The 17,643-nt window shown below is 42.0% G+C and overlaps 1 protein-coding gene across 1 annotated transcript in view; it reads left to right on the plus strand.

Annotated features, from left to right (window-relative positions):
* Positions 1 to 10,814: 10,814 nt before the first annotated feature.
* The window catches only part of NUDT14 (nudix hydrolase 14), a 60,424-nt gene continuing 53,595 nt past the window's right edge, over positions 10,815 to 17,643 (plus strand). The window contains exon 1 of the mRNA XM_032112254.1: positions 10,815 to 11,107. Within this exon, the coding sequence (XP_031968145.1) occupies positions 11,027 to 11,107 (81 nt within the window). The 5' untranslated portion in view covers positions 10,815 to 11,026. The remainder of the gene's footprint in view (positions 11,108 to 17,643) is intronic.

Genomic DNA, 17,643 nt, shown 5'->3' on the forward strand with positions numbered 1-17,643 from the left:
GCCAGCTCTGCGCTATTCATTCGGCAGAGCTCTCACTCCTGTGCAGGTTGTTAGAGTTTATGGACATTTTCCTGTGTTGGAAGGACCAGGAATGAAGGTGCTTTCATGTGCTTTTGGCCCACATCACCTCTGTGTCACATGGAATATCCAGTTCCCTGAAACCACATTCCCTGTTTGCTGCTGACATTGGGGAACCATCTGGATTCCAGGGTACAAGATGTGATTTGCTATGCACTTTTCCTCCCAGACACTGTAAACCACCTTGGGGTTTATTTCACCATTTATTTTAGTATTACCAAGAGGATGTTGGATTAATATTATCTCTACCAAAACCAGCAACACTGTCAGCAGAGAGTTTGTCCCATAAACTGGATGGGAGCCTGACATGCAGGACTCCTGCATGAACAATGGATTGTTCTGGAGCATAATCTGTAGAAATCCTGCTATATCTCACCCACAGAGAGGTGTCAGGGATCCCAAGCTGGGGCTAAGGAGTAACTGCTGGCACCCAGGATAGATTCCTGAAGACTTCACTACACACAGCGCAGCCACTAGGCTTATCAACTCCAGCATAAGGGTTTCATATAGATCAAAACAGTTCAAAGCAAACATCTTGCCATTCATCAGTCATGCTCTTTTCTCTTTTTTTTTTTTTTTCTTGTTATGAGAAAATGAGCAGAAAACAAGTGGAGAAATATAAATTTATTGTCCATAGACTGGAAATCTTTTTTTCCGGTCAGCTCCATTCCTGAGTCAGCTATCCATGTACACTGCCAAAGGAAGTAATGGAAGTTGTCTATACAAAAGAAAGGGGGCACAAATCAACTAGAGAGAAAATTGGGTTTATCTTGAGCCACTGGCAAAAACAAAGCTATCAACCATGTGAAACAAGACAGGGCTCACTGCAGAACTGCAGAGCCCCTGTACTGTATTGATGATATCTAAGTTGCACGACTGCTTTGCCACTCTTTTGCCTTTAATCCAAATAGTGTCAGCCTTCAGATTGCTTCTCAGCCTATCTGTCTGCCTGCAGACACTACTGCACTGATTTCCATCTGGTGCATGTTTTAAAAGTTTTCCTCACAACCTTAAGGATTAACTGCCTTTTTTTTTTCTTTTTTTTTACCGAACTTCAGATCCTGAAGCATGCTGAGGAAAACAATCACAGCAAAGAAGCCCCAAATCTCCTACAAACTCTCCCCTGATCAGTGGGCATTCAAAGATCTACCAGCAGCTGTTAATGTTGCGTTATGGATGATTAGCAGGACTTCCTGTATCTAATGAACATGGCTCTTTCAGTGAGGAGACACAGTACAATGCTGTCCCAGGAACATAAAAATGATGTAACATTCAGTCAGGAATGCATTTACTACACGGCCCGGAATGGTGAATTGATCTCATGCTTCTGTAACAAAGATCTCATCTGTAGTCCCCATGCACTGCCAGCACTGGCACAGCTTCAGAACGAGCCCGACGATCCTGCTCCCTAAAGGAACTGATTAGGAGGGATGTTCTAGGAGCTATTTGATACAGGCAGCACAATCCAGAATGCCATTTATAGAGCAAAAATAAAATAATACAGCAATCTTTAAGTATTTTTAAGTCTAAGTCTGCCAACGGCATCTTCTAACTGATAGTGAAAATAAGTTTTAAGCATCCCTATAACCATGATATTCCTGGATTTGAAGCAGCTAGAGTGGGTGGACAGATGTTCTGGTGTGAGCATGGCAGATAACAGATAAATATTCTGTTTGGTTTTTGCTGTTCTCCTCTTGATTTTAACTGGAAATTTAAATGTAGACCCATTTAAAATCCCACTGCTCATATCTCTACATCTTGTTGCACACACCGGGGATCCAGGATACCCAGGTGTATGTGAAATAAAATGTAAAGTTGTGAGATGACCTATATGGTGAAGGGAACAAGGATGATGTAAGTAACACAGGCAACTTGTAAGAAAGGCTTTCAGAATCTTTTGCCAAATATCCAACTTGTGGCAACAGTGCAAGCAAGGGGGTGAAAATGTACTTGGAGTTTTGCTTCATCAATGCCATAAAATAAACCCAAGTTAAAATGGGTGTTGTCCAATCCAATTGTCAAACATTGTTGCTGCAATAAAAAGACAAATGTTTATTGGCTTAACTTTGAAACTGCAGTAAATGCTCTTCTATTCAATTAGATAAACAAATACAGGACAGAGTATATAGTAGGGCCCTTTCAAGTAAATTATGCTTTCTAAGTCACGTGTAAAAGAAAAATGACTTTAATGTTTATATTTCTGTAAAATAAAAAACCATCAAGGCTCTCCTCCTGCTATATTCTAAATATAAAAAAATAAAGAATGTTTAAATGATGTCCATTTTATCACAAAGTCAGCAAAGCAAAGAAGCATAGCCAGGCTGACAATCCAGCTTTTCTTCTCACCATTACAAGATAGAAGGAGAAAAAAAATCTCTATTCTGTTCTCATTTACAGTAGCACAAATCCCCAGGAACTGCACTGAATTCAGTATGTTATTCTGGATTTACGGCACACTGAAAGAGATTAGAATTCAGTCACACATGAATGAAGAACAGAACATCCACATTCATTCTAAACATATTTTCCTTTCTTGTGTACACAGAGCAGCAATGCTGTCCTTAGCAATGACAGATTATGTGCTATTGGTTTACCTGCTTGCCCAGAGGTATTTATATAGGTACCAGGCAGGTTGCCTTCGTGAAGGAAGCACTTTGTTCATATCCTCTCCAGCAAATGCATCCCAATTTATGTCCAGAGAGAACTGCCTCCTCTACAGCATCAGGGCATCAGGCAAGGGGCTAAAACATACAGCATTATGCATCCAGTGATGAAAACCACCTGTTTGTGAGTCTGTTGTACTGTCTCTGCCAAACACTGGCTCTAAGTCCTGACAATTTTGCATGCAGATACATTAGCATACGTGTACTGTCTGTCTTTAAAATACAAGTAGAAAACTGTAGTAGTTGTTGGAGAGCACTGTGGTTAAAACAATATGTAATTCCTGGTCTTGATTGAGTAGGGCATTTTCTTCCTGCAGGTTGCTTAGTTATGAGAATCTCAGATCTAGTCTCAGCAAAAAGATAACACAGTGAATAGATCCCATCAGTTCAAAAGCAGTGATATCCTCTGCACAGCACAAGCCAGCTTCATACCCTAACACCCCATGCCTTGTCCGTCATGTTCAGCCGAAGTGCAAACTCCTCACACACGAGCAGGGAGCCAGACAAACACTGCCTTTCCTTTGGGCTTGACACCTGTCAACATTAAACACATCCACCTCTCCTGCTCCGCAGGCTTTCTAATGAAGTGGCTGCAGGCAAGGAAGAGGCATTAAGAGAGGGAGCATTGCAAAAGTAAAATGAAAATAGGCTGCTCTGGGAGATTGACAGAGATTAGGGTTGGATATTCCTGGGCTCAGTTTGACTGTGAGCATAGTAATGCCCACATCTCCAACTGAAAAGCTCTGGAAACCTTCTCTGCAGCCTCCAAGAACACAGTACAAAATAATAATTCCAGCAAGATAATCACAAATAGGAAAGAGGAGGAAGGGTTGCTTTTTGTGGTTATTTTTTTTTTCTGAATTATAACTAAAGAATTGAAAAGTATGCAGAACATTTATTAAAAATAAATAGTCAAGGTTTCAAAGTCAGGCACTTTGAAAAGTTAGGAAAGATCAGTGCCAACAGTTTTGAGAGTCCAGTATAAAATGCCTAGGATTTTGTTTTTCAGAACTTTGATTTTTGTGGAGATCCAATCTCTTCCAGACCCAATCTTTTAAAGACTCAAATTCTAACTTTCCAGCTAGCCCTCAACAACAAATCAGCTCAACTATCTGCAGGTTACTTGCTAAATCATTTCAACTCACTCAGTCCAACCCTTATACTGCTTCCTGACTTCAAGTCAAGAATGAAATCTTGCTGCTCCGTATCTCCAGCCCACATCCCATGTTGCCACAGCACTCCCAGAATCATTGTCTCTGCTGTCCTTCAACCACATATTTTTTGAAGAAAAGTTATAACTCCTTGAATTAAGTTGTGGTGTGCTTACCCTGTCCTTCCTCTGAGCTCTTCTCCAACTCACTTCCAACCACAAGAATCCCACTAGAGCATTTAGGCTGTTTTGTTCTGCGATTTGATACCAATGAGCACAATAAAGCTCTGGGTTCCTAAGCACTGGCACAATAGAAATAAACATGAAAATAATATAATATACCTAACGAAGAGAAGGCAGGAAAATGGCCTGCTGTGTCTCTTTACTCTTCTATCACATAAAACACATATACATATATTTATTTATATTTAAATACGTTGAAATAGAAACCAGGTACCTGCTCCTTACATCTGGTGAAAAAAACCCTCTCTGACTATATTTTTATTTTGGAATGTCTCAATTTACCAAACAAAAACATTTCATCCAGACTAGTATTCAATTAAATTCCTTTGAAAAACAGGCAAGCTTCCACTGGAGCTATGCCAGCCCCAGCTTCTGAGCAGCCCAGATGGTAGTTTCCTGAGGACCAGGGCTTCCAGCTTCCACAGCTTCAACAAATCTTGCTAGACAAATTGCCTGAAGATTGAGGACCCATGGGCTTATAATGCCCCCAGTCCAGGGCAGAGTACCAGGCACAGCACAGTGTCGTGGTGACTGGGGAGCCCAGAGACACCAGGGTCATGGCTACAGCCATGGCCAACACTCCCGTATCCAACAACTCCGGCTCCAGTCCTTTTTACAGGCAATTTCAAACTGCTGGAACAACAAGATTCCCTGAGAAATCAAAATACTTTCTCCTTCCAGCTCTATTGCATACATATGTGGCAAACAAAAGAAGATTCTTCTTGATCTTTTGCTCTCCTTCAGCTGCTCCTTATTACTGTACGTTCATCTTGTTTGTTCTTTTGTGAAAATTATTTTCCTGCTTTTTAGTGAAAGACGCCATTTTTCTACCTGTATTTGAACAGTTTCCAGCATAATGAGATCCAGATATTGGCTGTATATGGTTCTGTAATACAAACAACACGGTGTTATCATTTTCTTTTTTCTCTCATTAGAGAGAAGTTTATTGAAAAATCAAAGCCTTCCCTCTAATCATTTTCACTCTGTTAGCTGTAGGCAACATTTCTTGGGTAGTAATTAAAATAATATAAAAGTATCTAAATTTTGCATGCATATTGTTTCTTATTTTTTCATATACTGTGTGTTTGTTCTTCCCCCAACTGAAAAGCTAAAAATGAGAATTTACTTCCCAAGTTCTCACCTCCCCTCCTCTACTTTATACCATATTGCAACTTGTCATATTATATTGTGAATAACTTAAGAACTATTTGACATATTAGTTACACATTTATGTTGAAGAGCTTTTTTCCTTCACTATTTTTAGAGAGACCAATTTTACATGTCATGATATCCATATCTATATTTATCCTGAATATGTTTAAATTTTTTTTCTTACCATATTTAGTTCAAGGCTTTTACTGATGATAGGCACTAAAAAAAGAGCTACTTATCAGACCTTCATTTCACAAGGCAGATGGACAAATTTCAGCTCTTCTGGGAAATCACACTATTCTAACTAGACACAGGTGAGTTTCCTACTACCATAAGACAGTTCTTGACTTTGCAAAGTAAAGACCAAGATGGTTGTTCTCATTAAGAGAGATACACTTTTTCTGAAAACAAGGTGGAGCTAATCAAAACATCTAAGGGAAACAAACTGAAATATTCCTCTAACTCGCTGCGGTGCACATCAGCAATACCACACACCATGCCTGTCTTGATTATGCTGTCAGTCCTTACAAACCAAATTCAGGAATAATTGCTCCAAGTTCTTCAGACTGAGGCTATTCATGGATTAAAGCAGCCCTGAACCAATTGACTGTGAATAAAATTGTTGGAACATAATGTTACGTACTGCAGTGTGGACCTCTAATTTTATATTTTGTAATTGAAAAAAAAAGTCGTCTCAGGAAAGTTACAACTAAAATCAAAACAAATTTCTCTAGGACTCTATTTACAATGCCAAAAGAATTGCATAAGCATGATTCCTGACTTTCATGAATGTAACCAGGGTGGTTATGCCCCAGAACCGAATAATAATTAAAAGTTAGATATTGGCAGCTTCAGGCTTGCTTTTCCCCAGGAGCCTAAGGGGTAAGCTTTAGAAGGCAAACTTCACAACAGCCACTTCATTACAGAAAGAACATGCATCTGATCCCCAGAAAGGTACTCAAAACTCACGTCTCTGTGGCCATGCAAGGATGGCCCACATGAAGAGAATACGATTTCATGCTGTCAACCATAAGGATTCCCAACATGAGTTTACAAAATACACTTCATTTTGGACACTTTCATCCATCCTTCTCACTAAGTCTGTACAACAAAGGTGTCCAACTCTCTTAAAACCCCTATGTGACCTCAACAAAAACTGCATGTGGCCCAGGGAGCTGAGGGGGAGGAGGAAGTTCTGGGAGCAGTTTCTAGGCAGAAGACAACGGCTTTGAAGGCATCCCAGCTGGATGGGGCTGATGTGGGTACACAGCTGGATCCTGGGTCAGCCAGCGCCTCTTGGCTTCAGCAGCCTCTGCCAGCATTCTTCTGCCCAGAGCTGGGGATTCAGGTTACCTGTCACCCCAACAGCAAAGCCTTTCTACCAAACATGTGGCATCACCTCAGCACCTCGGTTTAACAGCTCACAAACCATTACGTTTGCCATCATTTACATTTCCATCATTTAGATTTCCTGGCTTTTTTCTGTGCAACCATGAGGATTAGAAATATTTTTTAAAAATGAAATTTGAGAACTGCAAGTCAACATGTAAGTCTAGTTGTTGAGGCTTTCATACTTGTAGTATCTCAGTAACTACTGTACTCACAAGTATCAAAACCAATGCTACTCCACAATATATTAAGGAGTCCTCTAGAGATGAAAGGCTCAGGGCCTGATGATTTTTTGTTCATGAGCCATGGCACGTCAAAGAACAAAGTGAGCCTGGCAGGGATTGACAGAGATTAAAAGTACACGCAGACACGTACACATACAAAAATCACGATGGAAAACGTGCTGCCTAACTCTGCATGAGTGAACCCAACAGCTCAGACACCTTGCTGAGCTCCAGTGGGAAGAGGGAAGTACTGCAAGGGACATTCCTGGGTGTCCACTCATCACAAGCCTGCAAGCAAGCGGAGTGAGAGGATGTGCTTGGCTCCCGGAGCCACCGCGAGCAGAAGGGCAGCAGCATCGGGCTTGCGACTGAAACATGTCCCAAACAAAACAGCAATAAACCAAACTGCTAATGAGGATGCAACCTGACCCTCTGCAGAGTGCATGCCCAAGGACCGCGTGGCTGTAAGGGGAAGGGAAGGACAGCATCGGCAGAAACTTCAAGCTCGAGGGGATTTTTTAAAAGAACAACAACAAAAAAATGTTTGGGTACTTTGCTGGTAATAAAAGTTACTCACGAAGTAACACAGAGCAAACACTGCTTTGAAGGAAAGAGAAGTTTGTGAAACAAAGAACTTTACCCTGCAGAAAGAATTCCTTTTTAACACTAATGTTAACATTTCATTTTTTTGTAAGAAACGCCAGTGAATCTTCCCTTAAGACTCTTCAGCTCTAGATAGAACACTTCTCTTTTTTTTCCCTCTCTGCCTGCTGACATACTCTTCTTTCCAGGAAAGAAACAAATTTCTATTCACACTTTCTGCTTTTCTTTATTAGGTTGTTTATCACACTCTTACACAAACCGTTCTCAGAGCTATTACATCCTAGGGAAAAAACATCTAGATTTTACTATTTTACTGCAGGAGACAAGCAGCTCCAGGAGACTGAAAAACCCATAAGCAAACTACTCATGACAGCATTCACAACCTTGTATCTGTTTCTTTTCTTTTAAATAACAAGAATACAATCCAGAAGCCACTGCTAAGGGAGAAAAATGAAGGTATTTAATGTAGTGAAAGGCAAACTGTCATTCTGACACATTCTTGGTTTTCTGGAAGTCAAATTAACAGTCATACTTGGCAAGGAAGATGTGATGGCATAAGGCACTTGGTTTGTGGAAGGACATCAGCGGTAGCTATTTCGATTAGAAGTGCAATGATAAACCTGGATACTGGTCTGCAAAAAAACTGTGACAGACAAGAGTAATCCAGGATGTAAGAAGTTGGGAACTGAGGAACAAGGGAGAGGATTGTAGAAATATAAATGACACTTACTGGAATAGTGCTAATCATACCTAAAAGATTCTGCAGGCAGTTAAACACGGGCTTAAACTTAAGCACTGGAACCATCTCATTGAAGGTAATAGGCATGAACACAGTCCTTTAATATGTTGGAATTATGGATGTCTGTTTTCCCAAGTTTCTGGAGGAATACCACCACTAGCATTTCTGCTTTAAAAAGGAGCAAATACACAGGGATGCCAAGGAGCACACAACAGAGTAGCTGGGGCAGTTTACTGAGCACACATGCCATGTCCTTTGGAACCAAGATGGGAACAGCGCTCTCCTGACCCCTGAGCTGAGGGGCTGAGCAGCATCTCTGCATTGTATCATCTCCTACTTCTTGCTGTGAATTCAGTGCACTTAGAGCCAGGTTGGTGTCACTGTGCCAGTCTGCCACAAAAGCAATGAAAGGGAATGGGAAAGCAGGAGTGTGTTTCACCCATACAAAAGTAAGTTGTTTCCCTTCGTTATTGTCCCTTTGAATAAATGGCAGTTGAGAGAAATTTCCTTCTTGGGATTGTTCCTGGACTAGCAAATGCAAAGCCACTTGCTGCACAGGGTATCTAAGCCTTAATAAAGAATTGTAATGAAATTCAAGTCCAAGTGCTGAACGATAGTCCCACTATGCAGGACATATTTTTCCTATTTATTTTCTTGCTTGGATTTCACCTGTAAAACGGGAACACTAAGGCAGCTCCTCAATCTCAGCCTGTTAAATCCTCAGTTCAGCTGGCATACTCACAAAGAAGATTTTCCAACAAAGGAATCAACAGCTTTCCATTGCAGTTGCAACACCAGAGCATCCTGAAATGTGTTTTCCTGTGACACTGTGCTCAACTGTTCCAGCTACATTAACGACATCGGGTCTGTCACATATCACAATCCCAAAAGCTTCCCACCTAAGCCTAGGAATGGAATAAGCAATCCATCACACAGTATGACACGTTCCCCAAAACACACACACACTCAAAACCTGAAAGTGGTGTCAGAATGTTTATTGAAGAGGGCAATCTGACTGGCTGAACCGACCTGGGTAGCCGGTAACTTTTAACATAAGCAAACAGAGATACTGTAAACCTGCTGTGCATGGAAACTGTGTTTATACTTAAATTGGACTTGGAAGACTGAAATAACTTACTAGAAAAATATAGCTTAAGTTCCCAGGAGCTCTGAACGACCTTGAGATCACTCCGAAAAAACCAGAAATATGTAGACATATACAGTGATACAAACAGAGTTACACAAATATTTTCAAAGTCAGCTAATAAAATGCATTTCCTTGCCTACTTTTTATGATAGCTTTGCACACATACTCTTAAAACCACACTTTTCAGCCCCACCAAGCATTTTTTTTGCCACTTGCGTTATCAGAACTGATGGTAAGCATTCTGCAACGTATGTGCTGCCTCATTTACTTCTTAGTGAGTTTTGTAATTGCTGGATTTGTTCCTTTTAGCTAGACTGCTAAAATTCTTACTACTGCATGACAGGACAACAAACTTTCTTAGTAAAGCAGTGGAAGTACAGAGCGAGACAAAAGGAGAAACAGATACATGAAATTTCAGATTATTCTCAATGCAGTCAATATATTGACAAAATAATTTGATTTATATAGCAACTAAAATAGCTGTATATAGGCACATCTGCATGGAAAGTGACCACAAATCACAGAGGTAACAACCACCACAAATTGTGAGCTCTGTTGCTCATAAACATAGAAAATCATTATCAGGAGTATTAAAGCACCCAGGGGAATGTAACCTAATAACTGCATAACTGTCATCAAACTCCTATGAAAATCAAGAAATGCCTAAATCTGATAGTGCTTTGCTTAAAAAAATAATGGAGTAAAAGGGGAGAGGATAACTATTTTGTAAAGCCAGGGGAGTCTAACTGAGCTCTGTTTATTCCCCTGCTGGAAGCTGACCCTCAAAAGAAAAGTTAGAGAAGCATCAAGTAATGGACTGCAGGTTATCCATGAATCTGTATTTGCACCTGCATTTTCCACACCACTCACACAATCCCCATGCACCACGCATACAGGCAGAAGGGACTGTGTTTTTCACAGCAAGGTGCTCATTCTGTAAAGCCTGCTGATGCCCAGGAATGGCATAAGCTGGGAGCACGTAGATTGCATCAAGGCTTTAGAGGAGGGGGGCAGGTTTCAGTTCAGTGCCGGCATACCCCATAAATTTTGGTGTGAAGTGTGGGAATAACACCCTCTGAGAACATCCACCAAGCTCCTGAGAAAACAGGATCGCAAATAGGTGTTTCTTGAGAATAATTCTACTCCCTGACGGGAGGTTGTAGTGAGTGCCGTGCCTGCAGTGAGAGAACAAGAAAAAATGGCCTTGAGATCAGAGAGCAGACATTCAGAAAATATATTAGAAACACTTTTTCACTGTTAGAATGGTCAGGCATCGGAACAGGCTGCCCAGCGAGATGGTGAAGGCACCAGTTCAAAAAGTGTCTGGATCTGGCACCGGGCTATATGGTTTAGTGGTTTAAGGGTTACAGGGGCAGTGCTGGGTGGACGCTTGAACCGCATCGTCTTAAAGGTCTCTTCCAACCGTGGTGATTCTGCGAAATAAAGGAGGCGAGGCTCCTGTGTCCCCGTTTCGGGGGTGAAACGCAGCATTCCGTGATTCCGGCTCCCTCTGAGGGGCAGAGGCCGCAGGAGCCGTCAGCTCCGGAGCCGCTCCCGGCCCGTCCGCCGGCGGCTGCGCGCGCCTCTCCCCTTCCTCCTCCTTCTCCTTCTGCTGCGGCCGCTGCCCCCCCGGCAGGGATGGAGGCTATCGAGGAGCTGGCGGTCCAGCCCTGCACCTCCTCCCTCTACCTGCGGCCTTTCCGCCTCTCTTACCGGCAGGTGAGTGGCGCCGCCGGACCGCCCGCCGTGCCCCGTCCCTCCGGGGCCCGTCACCCCCCGCCTGCGCCATTTTGGGGCAGCGCCGGTGTCGCCTCATGGCGCGGCCCGCCCCGCTCCGCCCGCAGCGCCCCCGGGGCGGCCGCGCTGCCCCTCGCACCCCCTCGGCCCGCCCTGAGGTGGTGCTCGAGGGGGGCAGTGCAGGTGGCCCGACAGGCCGTGGGGTCACTGCCTTGGGGTGCCACTGCCTTGGGGTGCCACCGGTTCCCTGCGTCCCCGCGGGTGGCCCCTGTGCCTGCCGCCCACGCGGGGCTGGAGCTGTCGCTTTCAGCCCGTGCTGGTCTTTGGGGTCACCTCTGGATTTGGGCCTTGCTTTGGTGTGGATTGTTCACATCTCGAGGCCTTTGCTGGCCAGACCTCAGCAGGCCATGACTTAACATCCACGAATGTTTTAGAGGTGTGGGGCATCTCTTAGGAGGAGAGATTGTGGGAGCTGGCCTGTTCAGTCTAGGGAAGAGAAGACTGAGAGGGGATCTCATTAATGAATATAAATATCTCAAACGTGGGTGTCAAAGAGGATGCTGTCAGACTCTTCTCAGTGATGCCCAGTGACAGGATGAGGAGCAGTGGCCATAAAATAAAACACAAGTTTCATTTCAACATAAGGAAGAACTTTATGTTGAGGAGCAGGAACAGGCTGCCCGGGGAGGTCACAGAGTCTCCCTCTCTGGAGACATTCCAAACCCACCTGGACTCATTGCTGTGATACCTGCTCCAGGTGATCCTGCCATGAGAGGGGATTTGGACTGGGTGATCTCCAGAGGTCCCTTCCCACCCTGACTATTCTGTGATTCTCTGAATAGCCTCAACGCCTGCAGGTCGGAAGCAGGGAAGGACATCCTGTCCCTTATCATGTTTATATCAACATGAGTCACCTTTCACAGGATCACTGAGAACTGGTACCTCCAACAGCGGCAGGAATGCAAGCTGTGAAAGGAAAGTCACTTCTCACAGCACAGAGCACTGCATGTTCCTTGGATGGTTTCCTTGGGCCTGGTTGGTGGCTGGTCCAGGGTGAGCTTTTACCCAGGCACAGTGGTGGAAGGGGAAATGAAGGAGAGTTTGGACAGACCTAGAAATGGATGCTGCAAAACACATCTCATTCCTTCTTTGCTTTGCTTCTAAACACATCAGTTGGAAATGCAGAAGACGATCTATTGAGTGCCAACAGTGAGATAAAGTACAGAAAATGAAAAGCAAAGGCTCGAATAAGTTTCATTAAAGCAGATAAGCTGATTTTTAACATTTTTTAAAATGCATTTTGTACATGGTTTTTCTAAGGAAAGCTCTCATCTCATTCGTTGGGATAAATAAACCATTTTGATTCATGAACAGCTGAGAGCTTTACACTGAATTATGTCTTTCTAGGTATCAGAAATAAATCTGAAAAACATTATTTCATGTTTTGAATTTTTGCTGCTTTAGCTTACAAGTGATGGGTCTTGCTACTTAATTTCATTTCATTTCTGAGTCATGTTCTATTTACATGAAAAACGAGATTTAATTAAAATGTACAAAACGGTATTGCAAAATTACATTTAATTGAATAGATGTGCCTTAGATGTGATGAGTATTGTAAAGAAGAAATAAGGGTATGTTTGGTCATGTGCTGTGAATTGACAGAGACCAGCATTGCCACTAGATGAAGTAGACTTGCCCTTCTTCCTGCTTCCCCTCCTTGCACAAGTGTCTGTGCAGCAACTGAGTGAGCTGGACCAGGGTCAAACCTAATCTAGCCAAAAAAAGAAGACAGTTTTAACCTAAACAAGACCAGTGATTCAATTCATTATGCTGACGGAAGGGAGGTGGTAATGTGGTAGTTAGGGATGAGTGTTTGGGGCCTGGTGAGGGCAGAGATTGTTTCTCTTGGCTGCAGCACTGTCTTAAAATGAACTTGAAAATGTAGTTTCTATGGCATCTGTGCAGAGGCTGGCTTGGGTCCAGCCTACTGAGAGCACGAGCTCAATGTGAGCACGACTGTCTGTACCTGACCTGAGAGACAGGCCCTACGTTTATTAAAACACATTTTGCATTTAAAAACTGAACTTACTAACCAGAGGAAATACTAAATATTTTCAGTCATTTGACTAATTGTTTCAAAAGCATTTAGGTCTGCTGAAAACCCCATTAAACAGTCAAGTCTGTAATATCCAAGAGAGTTAGATGCCTGTTCTGCTTAAGAATTTTTGAAAATTCTACCACTCCTCTAAAACTGACAATTGTTTCCAAAATCTAGCCCTTGATCTTAATGCTTTTATGCAGAGTAGGTCTTCCCTTGTCCAACTATTTTAATTCACTAGCTGGAAAAAGAAAAGAAACTTTTCTTCTTCCCAGTTCCTAATTGCTGTATCTTACAGTAACATTAATTTCCCCCTTCCATGAATTCCTGCACTTGCTTGCTGAACTTGACCCAAAATCTAATAAAAAAGTCCTTCTGAATAACAGAATAATCTAATGGGGAAAACCTGAATAATGGCATTTGTTGCACTGTGAAAACTGAAACTAGTTTGGATACTTAAATTATGCAATATGTGGCATTATGCTGCAATTGGAAGGCTTGGGGTGGTCTTATAGGTACATTTTGTGACGCTGTGACACATCTTTCCTAATTCATTGTAGTCCAAAGAAGATTCACTGATGCATTTTTTGGTGTTTATATAACATTAATGAAGGATAATTGGGGCCTCGAAGACTGAGAGTTTGAAATCTGTTTTCAAAGAGGTATATTCCTAAAATAGGTATTGATTGTTTAACATATATCCACTGTCCAAGGACATATAGAGAGTGATTTTTTAAATTCATTTGGGTTTTTTCACAGCTACTACTTTTCTGTACAAATAGGAAATTGAAAAATATTTTACGTACAGCGTAGGATTTTGAGATTATTTCTAAGCATTCATGAATGCTTAAGTAACGGCATTGATTTCTAGACATTTAATATCAAAAGTATGCTGCTTGTGTGGAGATAATTTGAATCCCACTACTATAGCTAATACAGTAAGGTCTTTAACATAAACATAAATTTAGATAAATTTAGATACGTGATGTACATCTCAGTGTACTCTGCTAGCCTGATTTTATACATTCAACCTGCACCCTACTGGGTTATAAACCACTGTTGTTCTAGCAGCTTTACAGACCATTCAAAATCTGCAAGACACCAGAAGAGGATCCATTTGGGGGCTGAAATCTAAACAAAATGTTGAGTAGATTAGCTCAGTTGGTCAGAGCATGGTGCTAATAACACCAAGGCCACAGGCTCAATCTCTGTATAGGCCATTCACTCAAGAGTTGGATCAATGAACCTCATCGGTCCCTTCCTGCTCAGGATATTCTGTGATTCTGGGAATGCTCTTGTAAACCCACACAGGTTACACATCTCGAGAAGGCTGTTGTCACGCCTGATGAGGAGTGGAGCCACAGACTCAGAGCATTGTCTAGCTGCTCTCAGAGGCATTTACACATTTACAGTTGCAGGCCCAAGGATTGGATTAATGTTTTGGCCAACTGAATATTCTCCTTGAACATACTGAGTATGTCTTCCCCACCCTGGGAGTTGTGGACAAGCACAAGAACAGAGTTGTGTCTATGTAGAACCCAGTCAGGCAGTTACTGTCATGTTAGAGCGATCCCCAACAGTGTCCTTGTAGGTTTGCGCTCGAGTGCCAAGTTCCCTTGTAAGAGCTCGACTCATCCTTTAAATTTTATTTGGTTCCATATAGAAATACTCTTCTAAAGATCATGAGAAAAATCTCAGTTTCTGGCTCTTCAGCTGAAGTGATGGTTGTTAGAAATCACAGCAGTTCCTGAAGTTACAGCAATTTATGCCCATGGTAGATTCTCTTCTTCCCAGAGGGGGTCATGAGATCTTTTCATATGAGGTCTTTCATCATCTTCTTCTTCTTCCCACCTGTATTTTAAATGAAAGTGATGATCTCTGAATTTCTCCTGTAAAGCATAAAAGTAGGTGTATACCCTTCTGAAAGACTTCCAGGTTTCGGACCTTGCCGATTGAGGCACCCTGCAGCTTGGTGTTGGGCATCCAAGCTGTGGAGAATAGCCTGGCTTGCTGGACAAATCACTGTACCAGTCACTCATTTAAATGATTACTTCTGTCTTTGTGTAATGTAAAGATAGAAATGGAAGTGCAGCCAAGGAGGTGTGGAATTCAGGAAGCTGTAGTCGGATTTTGGTGAGGGCCAATGTGGAGGGGTAAGGTGCGGATTACAATTACATTCTTCCAAATAGGCATCTGACAGAACCTCAAAAGAGACCTCAGCTTCTGATTGGGATTTTCAGCTGTCAGCCCTGCTCCAGGTGGGGCCCTCAGTCAAATAAGCCATGTTTGAAGTGAGGTATTTTGGAGTTGAGAGATGGACAAGGTACCTCACTTAGCCTAAGGAATATTCTCTTCATTTTGTCAGTAGCAGCCCAGTGTTCCTATATATTTTGGTTCTGCTTGGTACTGAGAGAAGAAAATTAGTTTTTCTCACATATAGGATAGCATCTGTCTAGCTTTTATGTGTACTTGCCCCCAAAGTGCAAATTGATTTGTTATCTAAATTGGCTTTTTTTTAAAACATATATCACCTCCTGAAGAATTGGCCTCTTTACCAGGAACTCCATGGTAAATCTCTTTTCACTTTTTCCTATTGAAGTTTTTCTGCTTTTCATAAATAATTTATTCAAGAGACCAGAGGGATGGCTAATGAGAGATTAACTCAATGCCCAAGGGCTAGGGCATTTCCCTGGGATGTGGTAGAGTCAGGCTGCAAGATCTCACTTCAATTAATATTGCTTCCCACATCACAGGAGAGTGTGCTCACTGCTGGGAAACACATTTGTGTGTAAATCTTCAGCTCTCTTTTGTGTATGCTAGCCAGGCATTAGCCAATATATTAGACAAAAAAAAACACCCCAAAAACCAAGTTTAAGAACTCTGCTGAGACTCCCAAGTCATGAAGTCGACTCTGAGTAGTAACAGTTAAGGAGAGTCATCAGGATTTTGAGCAGCGTTAAGTATCCAAAAGGGATTTGGCTACAACGAAATCTTCTTAATCAGCACCTGAGCAGGGAGGGATTTCAGTGGTTCTGCACGTTGGATTTGGACCTGTTCACAGGATTTTGACAGAGCTATGGTGGATCTTTCTGTAGCAATTTAAGAAGTTACTGCCTGCAATTTTTTCACTGTGCTAGTGGTTCTTACCCTCTGGGAATCAGCAGAAGATGGCTTTGCTCCAGCTCTCACTCTGTTGTTCCAATTCAATCCCACTGCCATCAGCCCTTTAAGCCAAATCACTGAGCTTTATACAGAACTAAGTGAATTGCCTTTGCATATTGTTTTTGGTGACCTCTGTGCTTGAGACAGCACCCTTCAAAGGGGAGGCAGAACATCCATCAGCTGGGGGGAAGCATCTAGCTGGGGGAATAATACCTTGAGCTGTTACAGAAACTTTTGTCCAGAGTTCACATATCAAAGCCTTTGTGGATCTCGCCCAGACTCCTATAGCTTTGTTTTTGAAGGTTGTTCTGGCAGGGGAGCTCTTGCCACTGTTTCCTTGCATTGTATAAACATATATGTGCATTCTGCCCAGGAACTTTTAGAAGTTTGCCACCAGACTAGAACCAACTGTCAGTAATTTTCCCAGTGTGTTTGTATGTGAGTGAGTTTGTGTTTTGAATCTGTGGAGTGGTGAATGGGCATCTGTTTCAATGATGCGGGTGGGATAAACCTCAAAAACTCCATGCATATCGACTGAACCATGCAGTCAGCAGTGGTAAGTAGGAACTATTTGCTCTTTTCTGAGCTTCACATTCCTTCCACATTTCAGAGTAGGTCAATGCCTTAGCATCACATTTCCTCTATTGATTTAATGCTTAGAATAATTTATTTTAAAGTTAAACATGAAAAAGGCTCCCTTCAAGTTCATTTGAAAGCATGATGTTTTTCATTCACTGTTAAGGGAATTAAATTATTATATCTTTCAGTTTTGCAGTCATTCTAAAGTCATTTTCAAGGCTGCTGTAGATTTTAACACCTCTTGAACTTTGTAATGGGTAGAAAATGTGCTTCATGAGCAGGGTGCAATTCATCAGTGAAGAAGGAATTTCTTATTTCTAATCTCAGATTTGCTGCTACTTTCTTTTGTGACCATGAGGAACCACTGTGTCTTATAATTTTAACTGTCTTGGAGATATCATCAAGATTAAAATATGTGTATACATGGAGAAAGAAGTGAGGCCTGCATCATTAATGTCATGAAAACTTTGAAGATGAAAAAGCAAAGCAGGGCAGTGTAACAATAATATTAACAATCTTACTTTGCATTTAGAAATTTTTTTATATGGTAATAGCAACATGAATGTGCCCAGCTGCCTGAAATATTCTCTGGAACTTCCGTCTGCTTTTTTATAGACATAAAACATTCTTTTCTGTTTTGACAGTTAAAAATTATGCTGTTGAGGGAGTAAACAGATTT

Source organism: Corvus moneduloides, chromosome 6 (genome assembly GCF_009650955.1).
Source record: "Corvus moneduloides isolate bCorMon1 chromosome 6, bCorMon1.pri, whole genome shotgun sequence".
Taxonomy (NCBI): Eukaryota; Metazoa; Chordata; class Aves; order Passeriformes; family Corvidae; genus Corvus; species Corvus moneduloides.